Here is a 26,691-nt window from a genome sequence, read left to right as displayed (position 1 = left end):
AAGGGTCCAAACATTTCATTGTAACCTAAAGAAGGACAGAGCTTTCACCTGTTTGCCTTCTCCCACATTGTCAACTGTCAACATACAAGAAATCATAAAATGCATATCTTCACGTAGATAAATGAACCATTTTTTTAATTATTAAATTATAATTGTTTACTTTACATTTGGATATTCAAAAGCATCCTTTGAACTCACTGAGTCTATCAAGGTTGATGGATTCAACTTTCATTATAGTGTACTGAATAAGCAAAAGCAAGATGAAGGCACAGTTTCCAATTTGGCCATTACTGGAAATTAAATTAGGCAGAATATGAAACACTTTTGTAATTATGTTAAATTTGCACGATTAAATGGTTTATTCTGCGGAGATAATAAATGTTACATTTAGAGTTTATATATTGGTTTAACACTAGCTTTTGTGCTTCTGCGTCTCAGACCACTTCTTGGGTGGGATCTAGCACTGTCAAAATGTTCTATATAAAATATGATAAAAGACAGTCAAGCCAGGGAGGAATAATATCCAATCATCTGGAAAATCCACTGATCCAGCATTAAGTCCCAAGGATGCTGGATTATTGGAGCTCTCCCAAAGTTTTACTATGCATTTAAGGGAAAAGATCTTGCAACTCGTACTTAGTGTGACCTGCTCCATGGCTTCAGCTTGATATCCATAAAACCTAGAAATTGGACTGATTTACTTTTGTTTCCACAAACATATCACTTTACCTGGATTAGACCTTGCTAACATATGCTTCCAGTAATATTGAGCGTTCAGGAAATTGGCTTGTGCACTTGTATGTGCATTTCACGTTAGCACAGCTGACATTTTTGAACCGTCTGAGATGCAACTGATACATCATGAGTTACTATCCTATTGTACTTCCATTGCCAACATCAATTGGAGATTTTGAGTGAAACCTATGGCCTTCATTAAATACTGAGAACATTTTGGAGCACTTTCGACTGGGACTAGCAATGAAATGAAATATTGCACTGTTATATCATTGCCTTGTCCACAACATTTGCAACCATAGTTTTCAGTGGTCAATATCATGGAATCTGCATCAGTGGAGGTTCCTGCATTATTCAGACCCATTTCCTGCCTATCATTTCTGAATTGCATGCTGTGACCACTGGGTCCTTGATGACCAAGCACCATTGTGCGACTTCAGGAAGCAAAGCAGTACACATACCACCGTTTGCATTGACTCGCCGAAGTAGAGATGGTTGAAAACTTCAAATTCCTAGGAGTCAATATCACCAATAACCTCCTGGACCACTCATATTGAAGCAACGACCAAGAAAGCACACCAATGTATCTACTTCCTTAGAAGGTTTAGGAAGTTTGGCATGTCCCCTACAACTCTCACCAACTTCTACAGATGCACCATAGAAAGCATTTTATCAGCATGCACCAAAGCTTGGTTTGTGAACAGCTCCATCCAAGACCTCAAGAAATTGCAGCAAATTGTGGACGCAGCCCAGACCATGGCACAAACCAACCTCCCTTCTATTGACTCCAATTATATCTCACGCTACCTTGGCAAGGCCATCAGTATAATCAAGGATGATTTGCACCCTGGCCACTCCCTCATCTCCCCTCTGCAATCAGGAAAAAGATATAGAAGTGTGAAAATGCACACCGCCAGCTTCAGGGACAGTTTCTTCCCAATTGTTACCAAACAACTGAATCACACCTGAAGACACAAAGAAGATATGTTTTCCTTCATCCCCATGCAGCTTTTCCTGCAGCTGTTGGGTTTGAATGACGAGATATCTTTAAGCTCAGGCACGTTCCCCAGCAATCAGCAAAGCTATGATGTGACATGTGAAGTGCAGCTAATGTGCAGCTGTAGCATATGCAGCTAATGACAGGAATTTCCCAGATTTACCTGTAGCGTGAGATATATGTGCAAAGCCTTCAGCAGATTTTTTTTGCCTATTTCATGATTTTTTGCAGTTGGGTATGGGTGCCATATGCAACACATTGCAAACCAAAAGAGGGTGAAACCTAACTTCCAGGCATTCTTCTTCTTCAGACTGTTATCAGGGATAACTTCTCACAGACAACTAATCCTTGAGTTTATTCACAAGCAAATATAAAAGTTTGTGTGGGTGTGCATACTACTCTTTTGTTTATTAAGGTGAAGGATGTTATTGCTGGTAATTGATAGCGTGCACATAGTATCAGCATCAATCTTTCCGTTACATGATTAGATACATAATGTCACTCCTTATACAATGCCTTATTAAGATATATATGAACACACCTTCCAGGAATAATACTTGTGCACTGCTCAATTTGTTAGGGTCCATTCCTCCTTATTCAGCCAATCTTGGTGAAATCAGGAATCTTGACATTGAGCTATGAGCTCACCCTGCCAGGAAATTAATTCAAACCACATTATTTATATTTTGTTGAAGGCACTTTCACAATAAATAGCAACTTTATATATCTGACCATAGATGGTTGCTCACTGGTGTAACAGTTTGTGTTGCTGTCTTACTGATCCTGAGATCTGAGAGCACATTCAGAGTTCTCCTTGTGAGGGTATGGGTTTCCCTGTGGTGCTCTGATTTCCTCCTACATCCGAAATATATGTTGGGAAGTTAACTGGTTACTGTGATTTGTTCTTGAAACTAGGCTAGGTGGGTGGCAGAAGCAGTTATGGAGCCATGATGTTAAATAGCATGGACACAGGCCATTTGTCCCAAGAGGCCCATGCTGACCAGGGTGCCGATCCAAGATAGTTCCACTTGCCTGCACCTGCCCGATATCCTTCAAAACCTTTCCTAGCCTTATATCATTCAAATGCCTTACATAAATATTCCAATTGTACCTAGCTTGATCACGTCCACATATGCACCAACCACTATGTGAAAAATGTGCCCATCTGGATCTTTTTAGATCGTTCCCCTCTCAACGTAAACCTATGTCCACTAGTTGTTTAGTTCCCTACTTTGGAGAAAAGACTGTGACTATTCACATGATATATGCCCCTTACAATTTTATAAAGATCACAACTCAGCCTCTTATGTTCAAGGGAAAAAAACATAGCCTATTTGGCCTCTCTTTAGAACTCTATCTTTTCAGATCCATTAACATCCTTGTCTTTTTTTTTGCACTCTTTCCAGTTCTTTGACATCTATCTACACATAACTAAAACTGGTCTTATTATCTTCCAATTTGGCAGTCTTTCTATGTGCGCAAAAACGGTTCGCTATAGCACTATGATGTTTCGCTAGTTCACTCACCGTTCTCCTGTGCTGCAAGTCCACCAAGTTTCTTTCCGATCGGTTGAATGTCGTAAAAGATAGCGAGGTTTAAAAATCTTAAAAACCGTGCGTGCGCAGATCGATCTCTTCTCCTGCCATCCAGCACCTTAGATTAGTGTCTTCCACTGTCACTCCCTGGGACGGTCCTTCCTGCACCATCGCGTTTTTACTGCAGCTGAGGAAAGGTGGCAGAGGTTTCCAACCGGACTTTCGGAGGGACCCGAAGCAGCCCCGCCCCAAGCAGCAGCCCCACCCGAAGCAGCAGCCCCCAAGCAGCCGTGCCCCAAGCAGCAGCCCAAGTCGGAGACCCGACCCAGCCCAGCGTTGGAGATCCAGCCCAGCCCAGAGTTGGAGATGTCGCCAAACGGAAAGCGGAGACTCTGACCCCGGCGGAGAAGAATGACCAGTGCCCGCTGTGAGTCCCCATCGCACCGCCAATTCTAGCCACTACCCATCTGATCCTCCTCGCTGACTCCTCCCCTGTCCCCCCATGAGGCCCCTCTCCCCCATGACTCTGTCCCATCTTTTCTCCGGGCACACTCCGGGCACACCCGCTGCTACGGTCAGGCAAACGCCTCCGTTGCCATGCGGTGAGAACGGAGAGGTTGAGGAGGAGTTTCTTCCCAGAGGCCATTCGGACTGTAAACTCCCATCTCACCAGGGACTAACTTTACTGAACGTTTTTCCTTCCAATATTTAATATGTAAAATAATGTGTGTGTTTATGATTGTGTTTATAATTTGTTTGGTTGTTTATTTGTTTGTATTTTTGCACAAAGTCCGCGAGCATTGCCACTTTTCATTTCACTGAACATCTCGTATGTGTATGTGACGAATAAACTTGACATGACTCGACTTGACTTGACCCCCCCCCCCACACACACTCACCCCCCTCACAAGCCCCCCCCCCCCGCCCACACACTCCCCCCACGCACCACCCCCCCCCATGCCCACACCACCCCCACACTCCACCGCCCACACGCCCCTCTCCCGCCACACAACACCCACTACCCCCCCCCCCCACACATCCCCCCACCCCACAACCCACCCCCCCCCCCCCCCCAACACACCCCTCACATCCCACACACCCCTCCCCCCTGCTCACACACACACCTCCTCCCCCCACAACCCCTCCGCCCGCACACCCCTCCCCCCACACACACCCTCCCCCACACACAGTTACGGGCTATGGGTGAGTGGTGGAATATTGTGTTGGGGAATGGGATCCCGTGTGACTGGGACAATGGGTCTCACTTAGTCTAGTCCTTCCTATAGCTAGGCAACCAGAGCTGTACACAATGCTTCAAATGTGGCCTTACCATTGTCTTATACAGCTGTAGCATGATTTTCCAAACTTGTGCGATGTATGCAAGTGTGTCAAACACCTCCTTCACCCATGGAACTATGTAGCTACACCCTTGGGCCATTGAAGCTGGGTTTCATGGAAGCACTTGTGCATGCCCAGATGGGGATGTAAACATCAAGGGTTGGTTCCTGCATCTATTGGCCTACGTTGTATGCATCATTAAATACACTCTCTGGTGGTTGTTGTACAAAGCACAGCAGTTCCCACATTCCAATTTAAGTAATCAGCTTTTCCAGTGGTTTTATTTTTGTAAATTTAAATCGTAATCCAGGCATCATTATGGTAAACCTTTCCAAAGTCTTCACATCTTTCCTGCAATGGGGCAACCAGAACTGCATACGAGACTCCAAATGCAGCCTAACCAAAGTTCTATAAAACTCTATCATGTCTTCCTGATTCTTATGCTCCATGCCCCGACCTGTGAAAGCAAGCATAACATTTGCCTTCTTTTCCACACGTGCATGTTCAAAAACCTAATAACTGTAGGATGTTGGTGTTCCTGTACGTGGTTTAGGTTGGTTTCTGCATCTCCTGTCTAATGATTGTAGTGAGAAGTGAGAATGCTTCAGATGGCGGAGATTGTTGATGATCGATGCTGCCTTTTGAGGCATGCCTCATTTAGATCATTTTGATGCAGGGGAAGCCTGTGCTTGTGATAGACTGGGCCGAGCCCACCACTCCTTGCACGCTCTTGCAACTCTGTCCATTGGATGTGCCATTCCAGGTCATGTTACAACGAGTCAGAATACTTTCTAGAGTTCAGGTTTGCTAGACTAGATATATATCAAATCTCTTTAAACTTATAAGAAAGTAGAGGTTATCTGAGTTGTTAACAAATAGGAATTTGAAGCTGCCACCAGACATTCATTACCACCAACCCAGCAATGCAAACTGGTGAGAGGTTGTTGCAGCGACACTCAACCAGGTGTTATATCTCTCTCCTGTGGCTGATTCATCACCACTGGTGATTCACACTGGTGTTATTTGTGAATTTATAGATGGCAATGGATCGGTTCTTATCCACACAGTGATGGGCATAAAGAAAATAGAGCAGGGTGCTAAGCACACAGTCCTGTGGAGCACTGTGCTGATGGTCAGTGAGAAGATGTTACCAATCTGCACTGAATGAGGGCCTGCCAGTGTTTCCACTTTAAAGGAAATTACACGAAATACTGGAAATTCTGGTTGTCTTCGGGTAATTTTAGGGAAATGGAATAATTTCGGGAAATTTTTTGCATCTGGCCTGCGAAGGGGTGTAAATGTAATACACACATCATTGCTGGTTTGGCGCTCAAAGGTTTAAACAGAGCGCTGTCAATTTAACGCGTGGGAATTTAAACAAAGAGCTGTTGGATGCAGCACTATGGGTTCTAAATATAGCGCTACTGGCTGCAGCCATATGGGCTTTAAACATAGCGCTATGGCCACATCGCTTGGATCACAGACTGTTCTTTGGAATTCTCTTTCTCAGTGGAAGTTGAGCCTTTGATTATTTTTCAGGCAGTGGTAGAATTCTGGATAAGCCTAGTGCTGAAAGGTTACCAGTGGGCGGTGGGATTGCAGTTACATTGGGATTGGCCTTGATTTTACAGAACGGTGGGTGGGCTCAAGGGGCCGAGAGGGAGAAAGGGAGATAGGGATGGAGGGAATAAGAGAGGGAGGGAGGGAGGGAGCGAAAGAGGGAGGGGGAGGGAAAGGGAGAGAGAGGGAGAGGGGGAGAGGAGGAGGAGGGAGGGGAGAGGAGAGAGAGGAGGAAGGAGGGAGGGAGAGGAGGGAGGGAGAGGAGGGGAGGAGGGAGGGAGGGAGAGTGGGAGGGAGAGAGAGCTGAGACTGAGACACATGAGGGCAGGTTGAAAAAGCAGACAACAAAACTATTGGCAACGAAAGCTGCCTTGCATAACACTGTACAAGTGAGTAACAGAAGCAGGCAGATACGGTTTAGTTACATAGATCTATTTAGTCTTGTTCTTCTTAGTGTTGTTAATGTGTGCCTGCGAAAAAACAAAAACAACAAATAGCGTGCAGGAAGCATTTTTGAAAATTTCAGGAAATACCATTAAATTCCAGGAAATTTGGGATTCTATTTAAATAATTTTTTTTGAAGTGTGGAAGCACTTAGGGCTGCTGACGAGAGAGCCAAAGATCCTGTTGCAAAGGGAGGCACAGAAGAAGAAAGGGAGTCAAGATTCAAGATTCAAGATTCAAGATTCAATTTATTTGTCATTTGGACCCCTTGAGGTCCAAACGAAATGACGTTTCTGCAGCCATACATTACAAACAAATAGACCCAAGACACAACATAATTTACATAAACATCCATCACATCGCTGTGATGGAAGGCCAAAAAAACTTATCTCTCCACTGCACTCTCCCCCCCCCCCCCCCCCCCCCACCCCCGATGTCAGAGTCAAAGTCAAAGCCCCCGGCTGGCGATGGCGATTGTCCCGCGGCCATTAAAGCCACGCCGGGTGGTGCAAGGTCACACACCGGGTCTTGATGTTAGAGCCCCCGGCGTGCGCTCGCAGAGTCCCGCAGCCATTCCAAGCCGCGCGGGGCGGTGCTGTGAGGCCCCGCTCCAGGAGCTCTTCGACCCCGCAACTCGGGCGGGAGAAGTCGCCGTTGCGGAAGCCCTGAAAAGCGGTCTCCCTCCAGGGATCCGCGGGCTCCCGGTGCCGCCGACCGCCAGACCCGCAGTTGCAGCCTCCGAATCTCCGGAGGTCGGGCCGCAGCAGCGCTCCACCACCGCTCCACCCGCTCTGGACTCGGCCAGCTCCGCGACGGTGAGGTGAGTCATCGGCACCAGAGCCCCCGGTCTTCCTGTTGGACGCCGCTCCTCGTTGCAGCCCCAACGACAACGGAGACCCGACAAAGAAAAGGTTGGGTCTCCCGTGCAGGGAGAGATTAAAAGTTACCCCCTCCCTCCCACCCAGTCATGTTACATAAGGTGTTTTTGAGGCTTTAATTAATTTAGTTCACTTCTGTGCACCGTGTTATAGGATAAATGTTGTCAAGCTGGAAAGGGTACAGGGAAAATTTATGAGGATGTTGCCAGAAGTTGAGGGTCTGAGTTATAGAGAGAGGTTGAGTAGGCTAAGACTCTATTCCTTGGAGCGCAGGAGGATGAGGGATGATCTTATAGAGGTGTATGAAATTGTGAGAGAAATAGATCAGGTAGATGATCACCAGAGTAGGTGAATCATGCACCCGCGGACAAAGGTTTAAGGTGAAGGGGAAAAGATTTAATAGGAATCTGAGGGGTAACATTTTCACACAAAGGGTGGTGGGTGTATGGAACGAGCTGCCAGAAGAGGTAGTTGAGGCAGAAACTATCCCAACGTTTAAGAAACAATTAATCAAGTGCATGGATGGGACAGCTTGGAGGGATATGAGCTAAACTCGGGCAGGTGGGAGTAGTGTAGACAATAGGTGCAGGAGTAGGCCATTTGGCCCTTCGAGCCAGCACCGCCATTCAATGTGATCATGGCTGATCATCCCCAATCAGTACCCCGTTCCTGCCTTCTCCCCATATCCCCTGACTCCGCTATTTTTAAGAGCCCTATCTAGCTCTCTCTTGAAAGCATCCAGAGAACCTGCCTCCACCGCCCTCTGACGCAGAGAATTCCACAGACTCACCACTCTCTGTGAGAAAAAGTGTTTCCTCGTCTCCGTTCTAAATGGCTTACTCCTTATTCTTAAACTGTGGCCCCTGGTTCTTGACTCCCCCAACATCGGGAACATGTTTCCTGCCTCTAGTGTGTCCAAGCCCTTAACAATCTTATATGTTTCAATGAAGATACCCTCTCATCCTTCTAAACTCCAGAGTGTACAAGCCCAGCTTCTCAATTCCCTCAGCATATGACAGTCCTGCCATCCCGGGAATTAACCTTGTAAACCTACGCTGCACTCCTTCAATAGCAAGAATGTCCTTCCTCAAATTAGGGGACCAAAACTGCACTCCGGGTGTGGTCTCACTAGGGCTCTGTACAACTGCAGAAGGACCTCTTTGCTCCTATATTCGATTCCTCTTGTTATAAAGGCCAACATGCCATTCGCTCTCTTCACTACCTGCTGTACCTGCATGCTTACTTTCATAGACTGATGTACAAGGACCCCCAGATCCCGTTGTACTTCCCCTTTTCCCAACTTGATGCCATTTAGATAGTAATCTGCCTTCCTGTTTTTGCTACCAAAGTGGATAACCTCACATTTATCCGCATTAAACTTCATCTGCCATGCATCTGCCCACTCCCCCAACCTGTCCAAGTCATGCTGTATTCTCATAGCATCTTCCTCACAGTTCACACTGCCACCCAGCTTTGGTTCAACTGCAAATTTGCTAATGTTAGTTTGAATCCCTTCATCCAAATCATTGATGTATATTGTAAATAGCTGCGGTCCCAGCACCGAGCCTTGCGTTACCCCACTAGTCACTGCCTGCCATTCTGAAAGGGACCTGTTAATCCCTACTCTTTGTTTCCTGTCTGCCAACCACTTCCCTATCCATGTCAGCACTGTACCCCCAATACCATGTGCCCTAATTTTGCCCACTAATCTCCTATGTGGGACCTTATCAAATGCTTTCTGAAAGTCCAGGTACACTACATCCACTGGCTCTCCCGTGTCCATTTTCCTAGTTACAACTTCAAAATATTCCCGAAGATTAGTCAAGCATGATTTCCCCTTCGTAAATCCATGCTGACTCGGACCGATCCTGTTACTGCTATCCAAATGTTCGGCTATCTCATCTATTATAATTGACTCCAGCATCTTCCCCACCACCGATGTCAGGTCTATAATTCCCCATTTTCTCTCTCCTGCCTTTCTTAAAAAGTGGGATAACATTAGCTACCCTCCAATCCACAGGAACCGATCCTGAGTCTATAGAACATTGGAAAATTATCACCAATGCATCCACAATTTCCAGAGCCACTTCCTTAAGTACCCTGGGATGCAAACCATCAGGCCCTGGGAATTTATCAGCCTTTAGTCCCATCAGTCTATCCAACACGATTTCCTGCCTAATGTGGATTTCCTTCAGTTCCTCTGTCACCACAGATCCTCTGGCTACTATATCAGGAAGATTGTTTGTGTCCTCCCTAGTGAAGACAGATCCAAAGTACCTGTTCAACTCATCTGCCATTTCCTTGTTCCCCATAATAAATTCACCTGGGAGCTGGGACATGTTGGTCAGTGTGGGCAGATTGGGATGAAGTGCCTGTTTCCACGCTGTATGACTATGAGCTTTGCTGCTTGATGGTGACTTTGGAGGGCATGATGGTGTTGAATGCTGAGTTGTAGTCAACAAACAGCACCCTGCTGTATATGTTTCTGTAAGCCAGATGTTCCAGAGTAGAATGGAGAGCTATTGAGATTGAATCTGTTGTTGACCCATTGTGGTGATAGGCAAACTGAATTGGACTCAGGTAATTTCTAATGGGCCTGTCCCACTTAGGCTATTTTTAGGCGACTGCCGGCGACTATCATAGTCGCAGCAAGTCACTGAAAAACCGGTGACTGGACCCCCTTTCGATATAAAATTTGAAATAGAATCATACTTTAACAACAAAAAAAATGATGTCAGCACCGGCGACAACCTACGTCATCCTGGTGACAACCTACGACAACACCTACATCAGGAGAAGTCAAGCTACGCTCATTGGCATCAAGCCAACTGTCACCGACTATCGCCGAAAGGTTTTGAACATTTCAAAATCCAGCGGCGACCAGAAAAATGTTACAATTATTTGGGTGACTGAGGAGACTACTCACGACCATACAGGCAACATCCCGGCGACCATGTGGTGACAGCCTAGTCGCCTGTAGTCACCTAAAGAATTGCCTGTCGAACAGGGGCACGAGGCAATAGTCGATTTGTGCCATGAACTCACTTTTTTTTAGATATTAATTTTTAACGTCAGTAAGCATGATTAATTTTATAGGAGTGCAGGAACCAGAAAGGGGCGAGTTTAAAGAGGGCGTTCGGTCCCAGGGGAGTGCTGGGCCCAAGTCTCCACTAAGTAGTTAGGTGCACAAAACTGTGGCCCTGGCCAAATGGGTAGAGAATATAAGGATCATCACCTGGTAAACCCAAGCTGAACAATGGGGATTTATGAATGTTGGGGAGTTCAGTATTGTTTTATTGTAGTTGACTTTTGCCACACAAAGTAGACTAAGATTGCTGAGAAATCCATCCACAGCTATATTAGTGCATGTTATTATGCTCTGTAAATCATTCCATGGAAAATAGTGATATTGAATGGTAGGTTCAGATTAGAAAATGCTGACACCATCATGCAACATAGTGGAAATAAGTTCCAGGGATCACTGCTGCCAAACAGACTGAAGGAGATCAGTTAATGAGTTTGTGAACTAACATGAAAGCAAGCTAGAAAAATGTTTTGAAAGCAAAATACGCACATTTGGGCTTTACTAATTATCAAGAGTCAAGAGTGTTTTATTGTCATATGTCCCAGATAGAACAATGAAATTCTTACTTGCTACAGCACAACAGAATATCTTATTATAATAAATAATATAACAAAAACTCAGAAAAAAGGAACAAATAATAACAGTGCAATAATAATAATAATAATAATAATAATAATAATAATAATAATAATAATAATAAGCTATTGTAATTCATAGCTTATCAGGTCTGAAGAAGGGTTTTGGCCTGAAATGTTGCCTATCACCTTTGTTCCATAGATGCTGCTATACCCGCTGAGTTTCTCCTGCATTTTTGTGTACCTGTAGTGTTTAATAGGCCGATGACTGTAGGGAAGAAGCTGTTCCTGAACCTGCACTTTACAATTCTCAGGTTATTGTATTATCTTCCTGATGGCAGTGGTGAGATGAGTGTGTGGCCAGGATGGTGTGGGTCTTTGATGATTTTGGCTGCCTTTTTGAGGCAGCGACTACGATAAATCTCTTCAATGGTGGGGAGGTCAGAGCTGGTGATGGCCTGGGCAGTGTTTACAACTTTTTGCAATCTTTTCCGCTCCTGGACGTTCAAGTTGCCGAACCAGGCCATGATGCAACCAGTCAATATGCTCTCTACTGTACACCTGTAGAAGTTCAAGAGATTCCTCCTTGAGAAACTGACTCTCTGTAATCTTCTCAGGAAGTAGAGGCACTTCTTTGCAGCATATAAAGGTACAGGAATAGGTCGGCACAGTGGCACAATCTGTCAGTGCCAGAAACAAGGGTTCACTCATGTCCTTGGGTGATCTCAGTGTGGAGTTTGCACATTCACCCTGTGATTGTGGATTTCCTTTGAGTGCTCCAGTTTCCTCCCACATCCCAAAGACGTGCAGGTTCGTAGTTTGATTGGCCTCAGTAAATTGCCTCCTTGTGTGTAGGGAGTGGATGCAAAAGTGGGATAACATGGAACCAGTGTGAATGGGTGATCAATGGTCGGCCTCGACGCAGGGCCTGTTTCCATGCTAAATCTCTAACTAAACTAAACTAATTTTGATTACAGAAATGATTGTTTAGATTTTGTTGAGTAAGACATCAAATCACCTGGTTGTTTAATTTGGTTTACAAGTATATATATTTTTTTTAATTTTAAAAAGCTATCAGAAAGGTACAGGAAATAGAAACTTGATAGATTAAGGGAGGAAAAGGACAGAAAGAAAGAGGAAAAAATCTATGAGATGAACAGAATTGGTTGTAGACACTGCCACTGAATCTGTTCTAGAATATAGGTACATTTTTGGACTCAATGCATCAAAGGGTGAGAGGTGAGAGTGGAACTATGATCTTGAGAAAGGTAGTCACTCATGATTGTGTTGTACATGTTGATTGGGCAGACAAGATACTCCCAGGTCAATTTTGTACATTTCCATGGTTCAGCAGATAGAGCGTAAACTAATTGAAGCAAAGGTCAGATGTTGGTGAGCAGGGCCAGGTACTGGTGATAGATTTCACTTGCTGAAGCATGAGTGTGAACCTTCCTGGTCAAATCATCACGACTTCCACAAACGCTCTCACAACGTAATAGGCTGGAGATGAATGATCAGATTGCTGTTTATATACGATGACAACAGCCATGCTGTCTTATGCTTTCCATAACACATTCCTTGTCAAATTGCGACTTAAAGCCCACTTACAAAAATAGAATTTACACTGAGCTGGAATATATATATCAATAAAAATATAGAATGTAAGAGATCAATTATAGCAGAATGAATATTTAAGGGGTTTAGTTCCTAAATTCCTGCTCCATTGAAGGCAACTGCGTTGGTGGTGAGATTATGGACATGTAGGAAACTAACTGAAGTGGTTACAGTTTCCTGCTGGGTGCAAATTAAATACAGCTCAGAGGATGTGATCGTGCTGAGAGGAATGGATCATGTTCTGTAGTTTTTGTATGATGTGGTGCTGTGGAAGATCGTGGCGATCTTTGCTGTTGGCAAGTTCCATATGATGGGGCCCTTTGTAGCTAGGGAATAAGACATCTGAAGTATTAAACATTTATTTCAGTGGAGGACTGTGAGAACACAAGGCAGCCAACATTTCCAGAAAAAAGTAGCACATTATGTAGGGCCTAGAAATGTAAGCATCGGTCAAATGATAATTTAAACTGCCCTGTCTGAAAGGGCTAATTTAAAAGCGGGAGGCATTCTACACTCTTGGGAGAAATGTTCACCAGATCTACACACTTTGAGGAAGACCAGGTCCTGGGGCATATATCATGGAAATCAGGAAAATGTGTGCTCTCAAACTTTCATCTTCATATGTTTATTTAAACAGGAAGCAAATGAGCAGGTAAATAGACAGATGACACTAAACTAGTTGGTACATAGAACATAATACCAAGATAAACTAATCTTTTCAGCCTGTCCATAGTCCATACTCCTACACCTCTGCATGTTCATGTGCCTGTCTAAAAGCCTCTTTAATGCCATGATTGTAACTGCCTCCATCACCACCCATGGCAGCGTGTTCCAGGCACCCACTACCTTCTGGGGGAAAAAACTTCCCTTGCACATCTCCTTAAAACTTTGCCCCTTTTACCTGAAAGCTATGACCTCTACTTTTTTTACATTCACATCCTGGGAAATAGGTCTGACTGTCTACACTGACCGTAACTCAGCAGGTCAGGCAGCATTGGTGAAAAAGGATCTTGGCCCGAAACTTTACCTATCCATGTTCTTCAGAGATGCTGCCTGACCTGCAGAGTTAGTCTGTGACTTTTGGAGAATTCTGGAAACTTCTGCAAACTCTACAAACCCTACACATCATTCCTGCAATGGGGTGACCAGAGAAGGGAGTGAAGATGATTCCCCCTGTCATCAACATATCCAAGTTTGCGGATGACACAATGATGGATGGCAGTGTGAGCTGCGATGAGGATGTTATGAGGCTGCACGGTGACTTGGATAGGTTGGGTGAGTGGGCAGATGCATGGCAGATGCAGTATAACGGGGATAAATGTGAGGTTATCCACTTTGGTGGCAAGAACAGGAAGGCAAATTAATATCTGAATTGTGTCAGATTAGGAAAAGGGGGGATGCAACAAGACCTGGGTGTGTTTGTACATCAGTCACTGATGTACAAGCAGGTACAGCAGGCAGTGAAGAAAGCAAATGGCATGTTGACCTTCATTGCGAGAGGATTTGAGTTTAGGAGCAAGGAGGTCCTACTGCAGTTGCATAGGGCCTTGGTGAGACAGCACCTGGAGTATTATGTGCAGTTTTGGTCTACTAATTTGGGGAAGGACATTATTGGTATTGAGGGAGTGCAGCGTAGGTTCACCAGGTTAATTCCCGGTATGGCTGAACTGACATATGATCAAAGATCCCCGGCAAAGGATCGCAAGCTCCGCAATGTTAAAGTCCCGCAGACTCCCGCAGCTTGGAGCCCCCATCGGTCTCCAGGAAAGGCCGCCAACTCCCCGATGTTCGGCCGCAGTGCAGACGGAGATACAATCCGGGAAAAAAAATTGCATCTCTGTCGAGGTAAGATAGGATGGTGAGGAAGGTTTTTGGCATGCCAGCTGTCATCAGCCAGGGAATTAACTGGATGTTATGTTACCATTGTACAAGATCTTGGTGAAGCCGTATTTGGAGCTTTGTGTTCCATTTTGTCACCCTGCTATAAGAAAGATGTCAATGAGCTGGAATGAGTGCATAAAAGATATACAAAGATGTTACCAGGACTTGAAGACCTGAGCTGTCGGGAGAGGTGGTACTTTATTCCTTGAAGTACGTACACAAGGCAGATAGTGATCTTATAGATGTGTATGGATAGATGAGGAGAAGAGATTGAGCAAATGTCTTTATCTCAAGGTAGTGGAATCAAGAACAAGAGGGCATAAGTTTAAGTTGAGAGAGGAAAGATTTAATCAGAAACTGAGGGGCAATTATTTTCATACAAAAGGTTCTGGATGTATGGAACAAGCTGCCAGAAGGACTAATTGAGGAAGATGGAATAACAATATTTTAGAAGGATATGGTCTAGATGTCATTTGTATCATTTAAAAATAAATTGGATAGGCATATGGATGAGAAGGGAATGGAGGGTTATGGTATGAGTGCAGGCAGGTGGGACTAAGGGGAAAACAATTTGTTCGGCACGGACTTGTAGGGCCGAGATGGCCTGTTTCCGTGCTGTAATTGTTATATGGTTATATGGTTATATGTGTGTAAGGGGGATTATCTTAGATGGGACATATTAGCTGGCATGGATAAGTTGACAGAAGGGCCTGTTTCTGTGCTATATGACTCTAATGACATTTTAAATATATTTGGACAGATACATGGATAGGAAAGATTTTGGTAGATAAATGCCAAACGTTGGCAAATGGGACTAACTTCGATGAGGCATCTTAGTTGGCATGGGTGCGAGGAAATGTTTGGAAGGATATGGGCCAAACACAGGGGAAATGAAGTAGCTTGGTTGGCATGGATGATTTGGGCCAAAGGGCCTTTTTCTAAACTACATGACACAGGCTCTAACAGAACTTAACAGCTGCCCATTTGACATAAGTTATCAGTCTTCTGAGCCAAACATTGCTGTTACCTTGGGTCAACGCATTAATTTATTGAATGCAAATTTTAATGGGGTAAACTGCAAAATGTTTTGCACTGAATATATAAATAGAACTTTTTTGAAGCAATTAAAATCTTTATGTGCTTAACACATGTCTGCCTCTGGCATTATGACCAAATAAGAATTACAATACACAGAAATTGGCAAACAGAAGGGAATTTGATTCTCAACGATATGAAGAAATTAAAAAAAGGTGTAAAGTAGAAACAAAGAACTGCAGATGTAGGTCTATACCAAAAATAGACACATAGTGCTGGAGTTACTCAGCGAGTCAGGCAGCATCTCTGGAAAAAAGGGTAAGTGACTGCAGGTCAAGTCCCTCTTCAGACTGAAAAAGGGTCCCAACCCGAAACATCACCAATCCTTTCTTTACTGAGATGCTGCCTGACCCGCTGAGTTACTCCAGCACTTTGTGTCTATCTTTGTTCTTTATAAAAGCTTCATTTTCCATTTCCTGGTCAAAAGGAAATTTTGATGCTCTTGATTCATGATAACTGAATACAGAGACACCAATGGAAATAACATGGTGACGTACAGGACACGAAAACATGCCTCCGAGTCCCACTGAGAAAATGTCTGCAATCGAATCATTATAAACCTCAGTATTTATTTGCTGTGTCATTGCCACTCTCAAAAACAAAAGCATGCTGTCAAACACTAGCTCCAAAAGCACAATGGCTGTGTGAAATGCTTGAAATGGAGACTTTGTTACTAAATGCTATGTTTGGAACCACTTCATTCTTATTAAACCCACAAAATGTATTTGTAACTATGGAGTGCATATTTACTAGTACAATCATCGGAACAGGAGGAAGGAATTTACCAATTCTCCACTTCTGTTGCACCTTGGCAGCTCACTACCTCCGCTCTCATTATTTTTTTTAGTCCTTTATTTTACATTTCTGTTATAAAATAATTACAGTCAGATACTATTGTGAAAGCAGCAACAACATTACAAGTAGGTTATTGTTGGCAAGCTAGGAAGCCAGCAACTTCTTGTTTTCAAATATCAAAATGAAAACAAAAAGTATTCCAAATAGGAAATGGTTTAAATTTGAAGTTGTCTTTATTTTGTTTCATTTTAATGACATCCAGATCAAAATATCATTCAGTGCTTATGTCACTTACATTTTCAGGTCCCAACACTTATCAAATCCAAGTTCAATTGCACTCTTCTCTGGAAATATGTGTGGCTAATTGGTGTACTATATGAGTTTTGGCATAGGCACACATCACCACTTACTTAATATTTGCCCGCCTGCTGGAATGGGTCTTGAATTTATCAAACAGTCAATTTTCAGCTTCAAGAATATCTATTGTTTCAGCTTGTAATATATAGAAATGTACATTCACAATTAGCAACTCTACCCCTGCACGGTGGCACAGCGGTAGAGTTGCTGCCTTATGCCCCTGTCCCACTTAGGAAACCTGAACGGAAACCTGAACGGAAACCTCTGGAGACTTTGCGCCCCACCCAAGGTTTCCGTGCGGTTCCCGGAGGTTGCTGGTGGTTGCCGGAGGTTGCAGGTAGTGGAAGCAGGTAGGGAGACTGACAAAAATCTCCGGGAACCTCCAGGAACCGCACAGAAACCTTGGGTGGGGCGCAAAGTCTCCAGAGGTTTCCATTCAGGTTTCCTAAGTGGGACAGGGGCATTACAGCACCAGAGATCCTGACTATAGGTGCTGTCTGTATGGAGTTTATTTGTTCTCCCCGTGACCTGTGTGGGATTTCTCCGGGTGCTCTGTCACCCGGAGAATGATGGGAGTCAACATCTCCGATGACCTCTCTTGGACCCACAATACCTCTACTCTGATCAAGAAGGCTCATCAGCGTCTCTTCTTCCTGAGGAGACTGAAGAAGGTCCATCTGTCTCCTCAGATCCTGGTGAACTTCTACCGCTGCACCATCGAGAGCATCCTTACCAACTGCATCACAGTATGGTATGGCAACTGCTCTGTCTCCGACCGGAAGGCATTGCAGAGGGTGGTGAAAATTGCCCAACGCATCACCGGTTCCACGCTCCCCTCCATTGAGTCTGTCCAAAGCAAGCGCTGTCTGCGGAGGGCGCTCAGCATCGCCAAGGACTGCTCTCACCCCAACCATGGACTGTTTACCCTCCTACCATCCGGGAGGCGCTACAGGTCTCTCCGTTGCCGAACCAGCAGGTCGAGGAAACAGCTTCTTTCCGGCGGCTGTCACTCTACTGAACAACGTACCTCGGTGACTGCCAATCACCACCCCCCCCCCCCCCCCCCGGACACTTATTATTTTTTTTATTCAAATCGTTTGCTATGTCGCTCTTCAAGGGAGATGCTAAATGCATTTTGTTGTCTCTGTACTGTACACTGACAATGACAATTAAAATTGAATCTGAATCTGAATCTGGTTTCCTCCCACATTCCAAAATCTACAGCTTTGTAGACTTAATTGGCTTGGTAATAATTGTAAATTTTTCCCGAGTGTGTGTGGGATAGTATTAGCGTTTTTTTGAGTTCACTGGTTGGCACTGACTCAGTGGGCTGAAGGATCTGTTTCCACACTGTATCTCTAATCTAAACTCTGTCCATTTTAGAACAAAGGAATTCACAGTGGAGAAAGGCATGCGTCCAGGAGTTTCAAAGGTGATGGTTGTGGTAACAGATGGTGAATCACATGATAACTACAATCTACCAGATGTGATTAAGAGTTGTGAAAAGGACAACATTAGGAGGTTTGCTATTGCTGTAAGTGACTTATTTTTGTATATTGCAGCTATTCAGTTAATTTCCAGTTGCGGTGTTCCTAGGGAGAAACATTACACACAGGAACTCTGGTTGAGAAATAGAGACCTAAATTATCCAATTTTCACTCTGTTCAAGAGATACAAGTCTACACTTTGTTAAACATTGTCTGAAAGCAATGTTTTTTTGATTTAAAAAAACCCCACATAATTAGTCTTGATTGAATAACAACTATATTCTAAAACAAAATGTAACATTTTCACGTTTAATTCCCTGCACTCCACTGCATTATTAGCAGCAAATTATAATTTTGTTATAAACAATTACTATTTTTCATTAAAACAATGCACACAAATATTGCCAGTATGTTAATCAAGAATGTATTAATATTCAATTTTTAGGTCAACTTGATCCTTGATTTCCTTGGTATATTTGGACAAGGATAAACGAGATAATGTTGTTAGGTTTTATTCTGTCAACTTTGAACAATCCACTTTTCCCTCATGGTACTTGCCTATTCTTTACGTTATGTTCTAATGTTTTTATTCTTTGTCATGCTCTCCAGCACCACCTGGTGGTACCTGCCCTCAATTAATTCCACTTTCTGCCTCTGTTTTGCTCACATGCAAGGATTACAATCTTCAACTCAACTTGCCTTGTCCAATCAATGTTCTGAAAGATAAAAGCAAACATTTCTGGGAATGAAACAGGTGTGTCCAATTCAGAGCAGAACACCATTGCTTTGTACCTGGTAGTTATGTGGAAGACTGATGGAAGCCAGATATCCTTTCTTGAACTTCACCTCATTTCTATTCATTGCGTGGCTTTGTGTTGTCCAATTCAATTATTTTCACGTTTCCTTTTTTCCAACATAAATAGAAAAACATTCCATAGGTTATTCTATAATAGTCTGGATACCTATGATCCATGATAGATTTAGCACCTGGATTTTAAAGCTTATTTACTAAATTTAATTAATATAAGATGTGTTTTTGAGTGCAATATTTCTGTGTAATATTATATCCTGCCATGCTTTTCTGAATTGAAAAATATTTAGCTTGGTTCAGGCTTGAGTGTCTTTCTGTTCCAAAATGTTAACGATTATTGAAAAATCAAGTTTTTAAAATTAATTGAGAAATTACTAAGTTATTTCTAATTTAAGTTTGCATCTTATTTTAGGTGCTTGGCAGTTACAACAGAGGGAATCAGAGCGCTGAAAGATTTCTGAAAGAAATAGAGTTTATTGCAAGCTCACCAAAAGATAAACATTTTTTCAATGTATCAGATGAAAAAGCATTGGTGACAATAGCAGAGGCCCTTGGAGAACAAATCTTTGCTTTGGAAGGTAGGATGTGTTTCTTTCATGACTATTTTAAATTGTACAGAGATTTATTAACCTAATTTTGAACCATTTTTATGTCAGTTTAGTCTTTGCAGGTATAAAGCAAGAGTCTCATATACTGTAGTTTGATCCAAATGGTATATAAGCAATGAAGATTTAATGGATATAAAACATAAAAATCAGTTATTTATCTCATCACATTATATCTGTTAGATTTTCAGATGACTGATGTGGATAGTGTATTAGTGTTGACAATACTCCCAAATGTCCTGTGGTCTCCAGAAAATCTGAACTGATTTTCAGAACACTGCTGTGGACAACCCAGGATAAAAGTAACAAAAACAGTAACAAAACATTATTTTTGATTTCTTTGAACATTATAGATATGGGAAGCAAGGAAATGCAGAGGCTGATGAACAAAAAAAGACATAAAGCGCTCCAGTAACTCAGCGGGCAGCTTCACCAGAGAACATGGATTGGTGATGTTTTGGGTCCATAAGAAACATCACTTAACCATGCTCTGCACAAATGCTGCCTGACCCATTGAGTCACTCCAGCATTGCGTCTTATTTGGCGATATAATGTTGTTTGACTCGCAATCAATAGTTATCCAACTGGATATGGAAATTTCTATTCACTTTCCATTTGGTATGAAAAGATGGTGGAGTTTGTGTGGCCATGCTGAGTAACCAGTGGCAAGAATACGGGAGTGAAATAATTGATGACAGAATGCATGATGGTGCCACCTCAAATATATCCAGTCAGAAGTGACAATGCTATTGTTCAACTCTAAAGATATTCATAAGGAATAGGAGCCGAATTAGGCCATTCAGCCCATCAAGTCTACTCCACCATTTAATCATGGCTGATCTATCTCTCCCTCCGAACCTCATTCGCGTGCCTTCTCCCCATAACCTCTGACACCAGTACTAATCAAGATTCCATCTATCTCTGCCTTAAAAACATTCACTGACATGACCTCCACAGCCTTCTGTGGCAAAGAATTCCACAAGATTCACCACCCTCTGACTAAAGAAATTTATCCTCATCTCCTTCCTAAAAGAATGTCCTTTAATTCTGACGGGATAGAAACGTAGAAACATAGCTTTTATACAGGGGATAATTTAATAAGGGTTTGCCAAGAGACAAGAGGAAGGTATTATTAACTCCTTAATAAGGAATAGCAATAAACAGTATGGAGCAGTGTTGTGGCCTAGGGACGGAGAAGGGGATCTTCCACAGGCCAGTAAAACGCCTTGTTTTCCTGTTGCCAGCACTTGGAGTGTATTATTTTCTCCTGTATGCCCTGAAAGTAGCTTCAGTCAGGAAGTTGGCTCCAGTTGATTGGAAAGCCTCAGGGTATAACAGTAGCTTTCCAAATACAAGTGGCCAGCTTTGTCTCTGGAATATTTGTCACAACTAGGGAAGGTTGTCCCCCAGGCTTACCTGGGGGACAAATCTGTTATTTTGATCATATGCTTGTGAACATCTCTAGCATTCAAAAAACATGCAGCCACTGTTAAAATAAAATAACATTGACAGTTTAAGTTATTAAAGGAAAATTAAAACAAAACACACTAATGGGCCTGTCCCACTTGGGGGACTTTTTAGGCGACTGCAGGAGATTATGCAGTAGCCACATGGTCTCCACATGTTCGCGAGTGGTTGCCGGGGAGTTGCCTTCATGGTCGTGAGGAGTTCCCGCATTCTGGGAACTAGTCGCGGCCTCAATATGGTCATTGCGAATGTTTCAACACGTTGAAAAATTAGCAGCGACTTGAATGAAGCCGCCATGGAGAGTAGCGAGAATTCTCGTGCCGTAGGTGGGTCGCTAGGAGCCCCTAGTGGGTTGCCAGGAGGTCGAAGGTTCTCATTGGTTCTTGTAGGTTGTAGCCGGTGCTGACCGGTGAATTTCATTGGTTCATTGGGGAAATAAACATAAGCAGTAGTTTTCAGAACCAAGGATAACCGACCCGTAATGTTAATGTTCGCCGAGCTTCACAGCCGTGTATCTCTGGCTTCTCAAAAGTTGTCTCCACTCCTTCTCCACCCGTCCTTCTCCCTCATTCTCCCCCCTCTCCCCAGCCCCCCTCTTTTAAAGGACTTAACGTACAGTGTGCTTTAGCCGTCTTAATTACAGCGCCAACCTTTCTGTTCATTGCGGTGTGTGTCTGTACCACCTTGGATTTGCACCGTGTGAATTTCACTCAGACAGCGCTCCCCCCACTTGCCCTGTCCCCCGCCTGCATAACTGGCTGGTGAAGGAAGCGATGTTTGTGTGTTCCACTCTGACAGTTGCGGTTCCTGTTGCTGGTTTTTCAGGCAACTGTGGCCTGAAAAATCGCCTAAGTGGAACAGGCCCATAAAAACATTTTTTTTTCATTCTGTTAACTGAATTAAATCAATTGTGAAGAAATTAACTTCCACCTATTGTTTTGTGGGTAGCTACTACTTTGCATTGATTTTGATGTGGCTGCTGACTCTGTGCAAGATTAAACTTGTGCAGGTCGAGTGGGCAGATTCCCAGCTTGGGTGCTGGGAAACCTGAAGACGTCTGTGCAGCCAGGAGGCATCTGCTGATGCAACACAGGCATCCCAGGAGCAGCCTTTAAACTGAATGGGGACACTGGACCTGACCTTGTACCAACAAGTTCCAAATAATCTCCCAACAATTCAGGGCCAATATTTATTTTTTTGTCCATGAAGAGGTTCATATAGAATTTCATCCATAGAATTTGGCTCTCCCTGGCAAGCATTGCAAACAATTCCAGCTCCCAGGTCTTTATTAAAAAGTAAGTTAATTGCTTTCCTCTCTCTAATGTGTGATTTTTCTTTTCATTCTATTATTATTTCTCATCCCTACTTTGCAATTCTGTAGAAGAGTCCCTTGCCCTAATGGGCCTGTCCCACTTAGGTGATTTTTAAGCGGAAAGTTGCTGGCAGTTGCCTGAAAATCTAGGAAATGGAACGAGACACACGCACACGCCCACATGCACATGCCCACACCCCCTCCCCCTCCCCCCCTCTCCTCTCTCTCTCTTTAAAAGATGGGTGACAACTTTTAAGAAGCCACATAACTTTTAATAAGCCAGAGATACACAGCTGTGAAGTTCAGCGGACATTTAACATTACCGGTCGGTTATCCTTGGTTCTGAAAACTCCTGCTTTTGTTTTTTTTTCCCCAATGAGCCAATGAAAATGACCGGTCAGCAAAGGTGATTAACTAAAAATAAGCTACGACTACCCATAACTACATGGCGACCCCACTACAACTGCACCTACAACCACAGGATTATTGATTATCTCCATGGTGACCAATTCAATATGTTGAAAATTTTGCGGCGACCATACTGAGGCCACGACTAGTTCCCAGAATGCGGGAACTCCTCATGACCATGAAGGACACTCACCAGAGACCACCAGTGAACATGTGGTGACCATGTGCACTCGCCTAAGTGCGACAAGCCCATAAGTCTTCCACTTAGTAAAACATTTTTTTTGGAGGCCCTGCAAAAGTTCTAATAAACCCTGATCCTAATGCGTACAGAACAAATTAATAAATAGTTGTCTAAAGGTTTGTCTCAACCTCAAATTATTTCCACCTCAGTGCTTTAGACATTTAGACTTTGGACATTAGAGATACAGCATGGAAACAGGTCCTTCGACCCACCGAGTCAGCGCCGACCAGCTTTCATCACATACAGTAACACTATCCAACACACTAGGAATAATTTTACAATTTTACAACCAATTAACCAACAAATCTGCACATCTTTGGAGTGTGGGATGAAACTGGAACACCTGGTGAAAACAGGGAGAACCTACAAAGTCTATAAAGACAGCACCCATAGTCAGGTTCGAACCCAGGTCCCTGGCGCTGTAAGGCAGCAACACTACCGTTACGGCACTGCTCAGCACTCTTTTGAAAGGTTTAGTTTGTCGTGTTTGGATTTTATGTTGTGGTTGTTGTAGGAGAAGAAAGGTTGTGAACAGGAGTTAGGGGTAGGGTTCCCAATGTTGCCATTCACTCTGCCTACTTTGGAAGGATTCTTTCCATCATTTCCTGGAAAATCCTTCCTAGTGGTTTACTCCAGAATGCTCAAAAGGATACGAAATGCTGGAGTAACTCAGCAGGTCTGGCAGCATCTCTGGAGAACATGGTTAGGTGATGTTCCAGGTCAAGATCCTATTTCTGGCATGCTGCCTAACTTGCTGGGTTACTCCAGCATTTTGTGTATTAACTAGCATTTTGAGTTCTTTGTTTCTACCTTTTTACCAGAATGACACCAGCATTAGTGGGTATTAGCTAAAAGGAAAGGTTGGACAGACTTGGATTGTTTTCTCTGGAAATGTGGAGTTTGTGGGGAGATCTGATAGATGTACAGTATGTACATTAGGATAGAGTCGGCAGTCAGAACCTTTTTCCCAGGGTGTGAATGTCCAATACTAGAGGGTACAACTTTAAGGTGAGAGAGGGAAAGTTTAATGGAGATGTGCAGGGTAAGTTATTTACACTGAGGGTGATAGGGAACTGGAACACATTGCCAGGGCTGGTGGTGGAATCAGACATGAAAGTGGCATTTAAGAGCCTTTTAGATAGACATAGGACCATGGATCATGTGCAGGAAGATGAGATCAGTTCAACTGGGCATTATTTTCGGCATAAACATTGTGGGCCGAAGAGCCCGTTACTGCTCTGTTCAGTCCCATGGAACAATGTTGTAAGTTGAATAGAGGGTGATGTAGAGAGCAGAAGACCTCAATTTCGTCATGGTGCATGGGAAAACTGATTTGCACATCTCAAAGGTCATGTGTGTTTACAAAAGGGGAGGTAGATATGGATATATTCCCGTTTAGATTTCGAGAAAATCTTAAAACACTTAATCTTGATCCACTCCAAGCAGAATATTGGAGGGAATTAAATCGGAGGGTTTTACAATTTTAGGAAGAATGCAAAGGTTTTCAATAATGTAAAATAGATCTACTAGAGTGATTGGAAAGGTGTAGAGAGAGATGGGCCAAATGCATGCAAATGGGCATTGTTTATGTGGAGCACCTTGGTCAGCATGGATGAGTTGAGCCCAAGGACCTGTTTCTCTGCTATATTACCCTATGGCTGACTTTATTATATTACAAAAAGAGCACCCAATACTGATTTTGTTTGGGCCAGCAAATTTCTTATTTATATGCTTCAAAAAGCAAACTGTTAAAGGAACTCTGAAGGTCAGGCAGTTTTGTGGAGACAGAGGAATGGTCCACATTTCAGGTCAAGACCCCGTGTGAATCCTGATGCAGAATCTTGACCCTAATTGTTAACCATCCCTCTGTCTCCACAGATGCTGCCTGACCCACTAAATTCTTCCAGCAGATTGGATTTTTTTGTTCTGGATTACAGCATCTGATGTCTCTTGCGCCTCTTTTTAAAATTATTGTACTGGGCATCTCTTATGAAGGTTGACAACTGTTAATGTAGGAAACCAGGAGATGGGACATTTGCTGGAGGGGTTGGTGGTGGTGGTGATGGTAATGGTGGTAGAAGGTGCTTGGGACTAAGAATGGGTTGAAGAGAGAGCTAGAGGAAAGGATAACCAATACTTCCAGTAGCAGAGGGAAAGAAGCTAATATGCCAGCAGTGGAATTTGAGTGAAGTGAGGGATGCTGGCCAGTGGACATAAATTACAGAGGCAACAGGGGTAGCAGGCACCAACTGGAGAACTAGGAGTGATATTGAGATGGTGTGACAGGGGAGAAGTGAACATCTGTCTGAGATGCTGATGTGTAAAATGAAAAGGGTTAATCATGTTGTAATAAGCTACAGAATAACTCCCCTTCCATTACTCTGTAATTTAAAAAGAAATTGTATTTTGTAAAATGAATTTGAAAAGAATCTGCTTTGTTTTCTAATGATGATTTCCCGTTTATCAGCAACAAATGACAACCAGGCTGCCTCTTTTGAGATGGAAATGTCACAAGTGGGATTCAGTGCACACAGTACGAAGGTAAGATATTGAGCAAACCATTGATGTGCTTTACTTTTTGGTCAGCTTTGATTTGTTAAATATTGAATTATTTTAAATAACCACTCTACAAAATTGAGTTGCTCTCCATGAATCAAAGCAATGAAGAATGAGTAATATTTCATGTCTTTACTGAGGTTTTACTGGCATTTAATAATTGACAATGGGTGTTTGTTTTGCTGGAAAATGAACAATAGTATTGAACGAAATAGGATGTTGCAATATTTCCGTATTCTGGGACTTGCTCTGTGCCAAAGGGTTAGAGGGGGCAGAATTTGTTAGAATATGTAAGAAGGTTCCTTGAAACAATATGTGATTAGTCCAACATTGACTGGGACTTACTCAGTGCCAATGGCCTTTAATTGACATTGAATGTAAGAGCCCCAAAGTCATGATGCAGCTTTATAGGACTTTGGTCAGGCCATATTTGGTGCCTTGCATGCAGTTCTGGTTTTCCCATTACAGGAAGGATGTGGAGGCTAAGGAAAGGGTACAGAGGAGGTTTACCAGAATGCTGCCTCGATTAAGGAGTATTAGCTACAGGCAGTGGTTGAACAGACTTGCATAGTTTTCTCTGGGGCGGAGACCTGTATACAATATTGAGGGACATAGATAGGATTGACAGTCAGAACCTATTTCCCAGGATGAAGAAAAAACAAATACTAGAATGCATATCTTTAAGGAGAGAGGGGCAAAGTTTTAGGAGATGTGCAGGGCAAAGTTTTTTTTTATACAAAGGATGGTGAGTGCCTGGAACGTGGTTACAATAGTACCATTTAAGAAACTTTTGGATAGGCAAACACATATGCAGGGAATGGAGAGATATGGATTATGAGCAGGCAGATGAGAGTTGGTCTTGGCATCATGTCCAGCACAGACATTGTGGGCTGAAGGGCCTGTTCTTGTGCTATA

General features: G+C 43.3%; 1 protein-coding gene across 2 annotated transcripts in view; it reads left to right on the top strand.

The window, feature by feature from the left end:
* The window catches only part of itga1 (integrin, alpha 1), a 104,839-nt gene that overhangs the window by 16,133 nt on the left and 62,015 nt on the right, over nucleotides 1-26,691 (top strand). For both annotated transcript variants that reach the window (XM_055633974.1, XM_055633964.1), the window contains exons 3-5: nucleotides 18,273-18,423; nucleotides 19,600-19,765; nucleotides 25,688-25,761. In XM_055633974.1, the coding sequence (XP_055489949.1) occupies nucleotides 18,273-18,423; nucleotides 19,600-19,765; nucleotides 25,688-25,761 (391 nt within the window). The remainder of the gene's footprint in view (nucleotides 1-18,272; nucleotides 18,424-19,599; nucleotides 19,766-25,687; nucleotides 25,762-26,691) is intronic.

The sequence above is a fragment of the Leucoraja erinacea genome, chromosome 1, assembly GCF_028641065.1.
Source record: "Leucoraja erinacea ecotype New England chromosome 1, Leri_hhj_1, whole genome shotgun sequence".
Classification (NCBI taxonomy): Eukaryota; Metazoa; Chordata; class Chondrichthyes; order Rajiformes; family Rajidae; genus Leucoraja; species Leucoraja erinaceus.
Note: the sequence above shows the minus strand (reverse complement) of the source record. Positions and strands in the feature narration are given on the sequence as shown.